This window comes from Callorhinus ursinus, unplaced genomic scaffold (genome assembly GCF_003265705.2).
Source record: "Callorhinus ursinus isolate GAN/ISIS: 27379988/994484 unplaced genomic scaffold, GSC_fseal_2.0 scaffold23, whole genome shotgun sequence".
In the NCBI taxonomy this organism is placed as follows: domain Eukaryota; kingdom Metazoa; phylum Chordata; class Mammalia; order Carnivora; family Otariidae; genus Callorhinus; species Callorhinus ursinus.
This window is the reverse complement of record NW_027397085.1, coordinates 12,734,220-12,741,524: the sequence shown is the minus strand read 5'-3', so window position 1 is coordinate 12,741,524 and position 7,305 is coordinate 12,734,220. Positions and strand designations below refer to the sequence as shown.

The 7,305-nt window shown below is 49.0% G+C and overlaps 1 protein-coding gene across 1 annotated transcript; it reads right to left on the bottom strand.

Annotated features, from left to right (window-relative positions):
- Positions 1-2,687: 2,687 nt before the first annotated feature.
- Positions 2,688-5,465, bottom strand: HTR1A (5-hydroxytryptamine receptor 1A). The gene has a single exon (XM_025892368.2). The coding sequence runs from the start codon at positions 4,909-4,911 to the stop codon at positions 3,643-3,645; it is 1,269 nt and encodes a 422-aa protein (XP_025748153.1). The 5' UTR covers positions 4,912-5,465; the 3' UTR covers positions 2,688-3,642.
- Positions 5,466-7,305: the final 1,840 nt, after the last annotated feature.

Here is a 7,305-nt window from a genome sequence, read left to right as displayed (position 1 = left end):
GAAAACCATTGTCCCCTTGGAGGAATAGATGCCAGAGCAGAGAACAAGGGCCAAGAAGGGAGATGCCCAGAATCTAAAAAACAAATGTTTCAAAGGCATCATTTTATTCAAGGTCAGGGACACATTAATGGAACAGTTTTCAGATGAGAAATTCTAGACAGCTTTTCTTCTCCCCATTCCCCCGTCTTTACTCTTCATTATTGCAAGAACATGTGTATACATGTAGTGAATGTACAAGGCTTCCTGCAGCTTCAGAGCGCTCTCTTGTGGGGCCAAAATATCCCTGACCTTTGTGTTCCCCGTGGGTTGTACCGGGGCTCAGCATGTCCTGCAGCCATCATTCTGATAGCAGAAAGCAGTGGAATTACCAAACATACCATGGGAAACAGGAGGCATTGCCGATGATTCTAACAGGGGGAAAGAGAGCATAAAAATTAATTTTAGCATAGTAATAGATCTTCCATTCAGAACCCCACTATCAAGTGAGACCCAGACAGAAAGGAAAATGCCTCTCCATTTTTAACTGAGTGACAAATGCCAAAACAATGCACTGCTTTAATTAAAACCAGGGGAGGCTATTTTCTTCTAGCTACAAGTTGTGGGAAGACAGAGGAGGGGCATCAGACTGTCCACTGCTTTAAAAACACAAGATGCGGTTGTGTTTCTTGTTGCTTTCACCAGAGGCTGCATTTCTCTTCTGCGTGTCCTCCACCCTGTCCATATTAATTAGACAGATGTCTAAGTCTTAACCGTAGGTGTCAGTCAGGGAAAATTCATGGTTTCCTGGCAAAACGATGAGATGTGACCTCTTTTCAGAGACAGGATTTTTTTTAAAAAGAAATCACTCATTTAGAATGAGTTTCATATCCCTGATCTATATAGCAGAATCTTCTCCTGATGACTGTATTTTTTAACTTCAATTTTTAACTAATACAAAAAAATACAAGTAGACAGTAATTCCGATTAAAATACAGATGCATGGGTTACTGATATCAGTTTATTGTAGCATTACCATTAATAAAGTCCTTTATTGTCACAGAGAAAAGTGAAGGCCAATTTTGATGCATATATATTTTGTCTTAATACAAAGACTAAAAGAAATAAAAAGCATCAGGGGCTGTTGACTGCTACGCACTTATTCCCCAAATTTCTCTATTGCCTTGGCAATTATGCTCCAATTGGATGCTCCTTCCTCATTTTGATGTAATTCCTCCAAAGTAGGAAGAATAAATGTCTAAAAACCATTGCCATACAGTTCTGTAAGAGATACAAATAAATGGAAGACTCAAGACTTTGAATGTAATACTTGCTGGCCAAGGTGTAATTTTGATAAATTTTGAACTTGAATTCTTTTACATATATAATTTGTTCTAAAATTAAGGAAGACACACAGAAAAGTGCATTTTCATACAGCTGTACTGAACTTATTGTGAGCAAAAAAAGAAACTGAATTTTCAAATGAATAATTTTTGGACCGAAGAAGTCTACCTTAGCCCCTTATCAGCATTACATATGCATAAACAAACCATCCAGTGAGTGTCCAGAGTTCTTATACTTTATCTTAACTGGATGTGATGCTTATTCTCAGTTTCAGTTAGAGAAAATGATACCAAATGGAGGCTTTGTTCTGTTGACAAACAAGAGAATGGCTTCAGTGATAGAGCTGTCTTTTCACCTAAATACAAGTGAACTTTCCATTGGCAACTTTTGCAACACTGTTCTCAAAACAGCCAGTGCAATCATTCAAAAGGTCCGGTTGAAGGGAGAAGGGAGTAAAAATCAATAACTTTGTGCAATTACTGGAAAACACAACCGTTAGTCATCAGAAAAGCAGAGGCTACATCTAACTAACTAACCTCTTGATCCCAGTCCTGTGGATGGAAATTTACATTCAAACGGAGCACCAAAATCACTTCCCTTCTGGGGGCAGTAAAGATTATAACTGTTTCTCAGCAGAAGTAGCAAGGTTGAAAGAGTAACTTTTGTGGGGGAGAAAGCTTGGAGTGCTCCACATATTCAAATGGCAAGAAACTGGTTTGCCCTAGACCTGTGGCTCACATCAGGCCAAGGAGCAAACCTAACCCTGTACAAGGTTCTCAGGGACTCCTCAGCGAGAGTACCCCTAACTAGTCTTTGGGGCCCCATTATTTAAGGTAACTGTGAAGTCCCAGACGGTACTAAACCTATCGGGGCCCATTTGATTGGAAACCTGGAATTCCTATTTGGAAAGCAAAATCCTGGTAACTGTGTGCTGGACGTCCTACAGATTAAATCTCGTGTAGTGTTAGGACGCGCTTAACAGAACTATTCTATCCGAAAGGACAGGGGGTAACTAGGAAGAAGGCGTCTACATCCTTTGGATGAAACTGCCCTTTCGGCTTTCACGAGCAGCGCCATCTGCAGGCCGGGCCGCGCGCACTGACATCTCCTGCCTCTTAAAGGCCCGACCCCCCCCCCCCCCTTTGGCTTCCCCGGTCCCGCTCCTCCCGCCGGACCTAGCTCCAGCGGCTTCCGCAGACCACCGCGGTTTAGACGTCCTTCTGCGCGGACCGCGGCGTAGGCGGAAGAATGGCTGCAGTTGGTTGAGTTCCTCGCGCGCGCGCCGCGCGCACACCAGACAGCCGCTGCCTGCGGAGGCGCGGGGCAGGTAGGCGGCTGGGCGGCCTAAGCACACGCACCTTGGCCGGCGGGCACAGCCCGCGGTAGGTAAGTGGCGACACCAGAACGTGCAGACGCGCCAGCAGCCTATACAAACAGAAGTCCGTTCTCCCTCCCACTGTCAGTTTCTTTGGTGAGTGCTGACGCCTTGCAAGGCAAGCACGGATAAAAATCGTTCCGCACTCCCTTCTCGCTCTCCCCCAGTGGCCCAGCCTTGCTTGTACTTACAAGTCCACTCTAAGAGACAGCTTCTGGCCACTTGTTTGGAGTCCAAGAGAACAGAGCTGGGGGCTGGGCGCGGAAGAGTTACTCTGCAAGTCTGCACAGGGAGGTGGGGATTACCAGGGACACCACAGTCAGTGGGAAAAACAGACCCTCCAGCTTTTCCCGACTAGCAAACCTATGCAGAGGGACTAGGGAGGGCATATAGAAAAGCTGGAAAGAAGGGATGAAACTGAAAAATAAAAGTGAGTTTCCAGGGGGAGGGCGGGAGAGAGTTGGGAATAGGGAATGAAGCAAACTCCTGAACGTTTAATACAAGTTCTAGCAATGGGGCGATCGGGTGGGAGCCGTTAAGTGGGCGCGGCAGCTGGGTGTACTGTTTTTCTGTGTAGATTTTTTGCCTTGAACGGCTGAGGCTTAAACTTCCGCCGCGAAGATTTGGGGTGCAGAAGAGGGACGAGGCAAGTGCAGGGTTCAGAACTGATTCTGAAGCCAAAGTCTGAGCCAAGGTCGCTTATCACAAACCGGGGAGTTTCCCAAGCCCTCCAGACCCTCCGCTGGGGCTCTTTGCACAAAGCGCACTCGTCCGTCCGAGGAGGGGATTGGGCGACGGGGGAGGAGGGACGAGGTCTGGAAGCGGGGGACCCCGAGCAGCCGAGAAAGTCAGAGGAAAAGTAGCGAGCTATCATAGGTGTTGATTCCAGAGGGCTGGAGGAGGCAGAGAGGATGGGGCCGGCCTACTCGCCGACTACTCCTCCACCATCATCCGCGGCAGAACTTGCACTTGATGATCTTCTTAAACGCGTTTTGGAAGTCTTTGTTGAAGTAGGCGTAAATGACAGGGTTGAGCAGAGAGTTGGAGTAGCCCAACCAGTTGATTATGGCGCCCAACAGGGTGGGCATGTGGCAGCTGCTCTCGCAGAAGGGCAGGACCAGGGCCACGATGAAGAAGGGCAGCCAGCAGAGGATGAAGGTGCCCATGATGATGCCCAGCGTCTTCACCGTTTTCCTCTCTCGGGCCAGGGCCATCTTGCGCTTGGCCTCCGCGTTGCGCTCATTCTTCTTCTCGAAGGAGGCGGGGGCGCAAGGGATTGCACCCGCCTCGCTGGGCAGCGGCAGGTGCTCTTTGGAGTTGCCCACCCGGTGCACTTCAATCACCTCCAGGGCGGCGCCCTCGTCACCCTGCCTCACCGCGCCGTTGGTGCACAGAGCACCCCCTGCCTTATTCTCCACACCCTGCCTCCATTCTCTGCTCCCCGGATCGCCGTTTACGCTCTTCTTGGGCTGCGGGGCTGGCGACACCCCAAAGCGGGTGTCCGCTCCCTTCTTCTCCACCTTCTTGACTGTTTTGCGGATGCGGAAGCGCGCAGCTCGGAAGATGCGTCCGTAGAGAACCAGCATGAGCAGCAGCGGGATGTAGAAAGCGCCAAAGGTGGAGTAGATAGTGTAGCCGTGGTCCTTGCTAATCGTGCACGCGTCGGGGTCCGAGCGGTCTTCGGGGGTGCGCCAACCCAGCATGGGCGGGATGGAGATAAGGAAGCCAATGAGCCAAGTGAGCGAGATGAGCGCAGCGGCGCGCCGGGGCGTCCTCTTGTTCACATAGTCGATGGGGTCGGTGATGGCCCAGTACCTGTCCAGTGCAATGGCGCACAGGTGCAAGATGGACGAGGTGCAGCACAGCACGTCGAGGGCAATGAATAGGTCACAGGTGACCTGCCCCAGTGTCCATTTGTTGAGCACCTGGTAGAGCGCAGCCATGGGCAGCACCAGCACCGACACCATGAGGTCGGTGACAGCCAGCGAGCCGATGAGATAGTTGGCCACATTCTGCAGGGAGCGCTCCAGGGCGATGGCGGCCACCACGCACGCATTGCCCAGCACCGCGCAGAAAATGAGCGTGCCCAGCAGCAGTGAGGTGATCACTTGGTAGCTGAAGGTCACGTCGGAGACGCCAGTAGCGTTGCCGCGTGTCCCGGGGGGACCCTCTGACAAGGTGGTGTTGTTGCCCTGTCCCGGGCTGAGCACATCCATGCCTGCGCGCCCGGCAGGGGGAGGGGGAGGGGAGAAAGTGCTGCGTTAGGATCCCCCTCGCCCCTCCCCCTGGGGTCTTCCACCCCTCTCTCCTGGGGAATTTCAGGTGGAGGGAATGCAGGGACTCAACGGGAAGTTCTTACTGCTCAGGCGAGGGCATCTCCGAGGAGCAGCTTCCAGGCGCTCCCTGGGCTCCCTTGGTCCAGCAGGCTCAGAGACTCCAGCTGGGAAAGGAGTTCGCCAGAGAACAGCTCCGGGACCTCTGGGCGTTGGAGAGGTGGCTGGAACGTCTGTTTCTCACTGTCCATTTTACTTTGCCGCTGCCCAACTGGCCGCCGGAGCCGGAGTCTCCCCACTAGCAAACAGTCTTCAATCTTAGAAGTATCTGGAACAGAGAAGCCTCGTCCTCTAGGGTCACTCTGTGACTCTCCTCTTCCTGCTTCTCTCCCTTTCTCTTTTCCACTCTCTCCTCCTGTCTCCCCTCTAGAAAGCCTTCTCCCCCTCTTTCTCCCTCTCCCTTCTCTTTCAGTCTCTTTCTTCCCCTTTATCCTTCCGTGTGTCGCTCCGACAGCTCTGAGAGTGTCCCTCCCTCCCACGCTAACCCTCCCCTCCTAACACTTCCCCAACCCTGAGTGTCTCTTTCCTCTGGGTCCCCGCCCACCTCTCCCTCTAGCTCAGCGTCTTTTCGTTCTAGCCCCTTTTGGTCGGCAGAGATTCAGAATTCACTTCCACCGGATCTGCCGCCGGTCAGACCAATATTAGAACATATAACTCCGCCTCTCACCCAGCCAAACTCGAGAGGAGAAAAAAATCCTAACTATCCATTGCTTCATATTTCTGTCAAATTATTGAGTAGAGTTAACAGCCACAGAGTGGCAATAGGAAATGAGAAGAGGAGCCACGTGGAGCCTGAACGGGGAGGTAGACAGTCCTGGGTTCGTCTGTAGATTATTGTTAATTGATGGAAAGAAGACAAAGTGTTTCTTAGCTTTTTAAAGAAGCCAGCCCGTTCATTATCTGACAGTCCAGTCTGACTCCCTTGGGGAGGATGTTGCCTGTGCCTTTATTTATTTTTTTAACCTTGGGTAATTAGGGGGGAAAGGAATTATAAAGGACGTGTCAACGGACAGGTAAACAGCTGCATCTCAAAGTGAAGGGAAAAAACTCAATTCGGTATGTATTCTACACACATGCTCATGCCTTTCCATTACCATTACCTTTTTAATTTCAATAAACATTGCCACGTTTCATAGCTTTGTGGAGAGTAAATGTAGGGAAGGGAATCTTTTGCCTGTATTCTGTAAATAAGGTTGGGCATTGTATATGGCCTTTTGCTTCTTCTTTACCTGAGCCTGCAAACCTCTAGGGGACCTTGGTGGAACCCCTGGTCGCTGGCCGGTAGTTTCTCTTAAGCGCCGATATCGGCTTCAGCACTTGGGACAGCTCTAGGCAATAAGGGCTTATATCGCCACCTTCCGGCAAATGCTTTGGAGAGCCCACCTAGAAATCCTTGGCTTGCAGAAATTAAGCAGGTACTGAGGCAATCCCATAACTTCATGGAAGAAAAACACGGCTATTAAAAGAAAAGTAATATTGAATTTTGTATTCTTCTTCTATTTTCTTAAAAAAATTTCTTTTATTGCCCTCTTTTGCTCTTAATCTTGTTTATCAGTCTATTCTATTCTCTAGCTCTTTTTAGAAAGCCCGCAGAACCAGCCGTTCAGAAGTTATATCTAGGAACGAGGTATTAAGAGACCTAGGCAAATATCTTCACTTGTGTTGTTTTTGTGCTGACAAAGGCTGCATTTTGGAACTCATACACTTACACACATTCACTAACGGGGGGAAAACAGATTTTGCAAAGGGGAATGACAACATAGAAAATAAATAGACTATTATGGGTTGGTTCTAAGCTGTTTCTTTTACCAAGAGAGGCACATTTAATCCCATTTGAACACAGGTAAAGAATGGGACTCCCAATCTACTAGGAAAAAAAAAACATATAACACATCAAAGTTCACTCGTAGATGCTGATTACATGACTGAAGCGAAGGAAAAGTGCAGAATGCAATCCTACAAGCAGATGTGACTAGGTATGACTCTAGTTAACATGCACAGATTCACCTCAGATAGCAATAGTCTTGATACTGTCTTCAAATTTGAGCTGAATTTTATGACTTTGAATTCTCCAAGACCAAACAAAAGAGCAATCACCAAAGTGTCAAAGAAAATCTAATTGGGCTGATGCATACAGTACAGGGCAATGTGTTTGGGGATGGATTGTTTTACAATGCAGTGCTGGGCACGGTTCCCACTCAATCATTTCAGCATGCCACAATAATGAACGTGACATTTATAATGATTCATGGCATTGAAAAGAAAGAGGTAAGTATA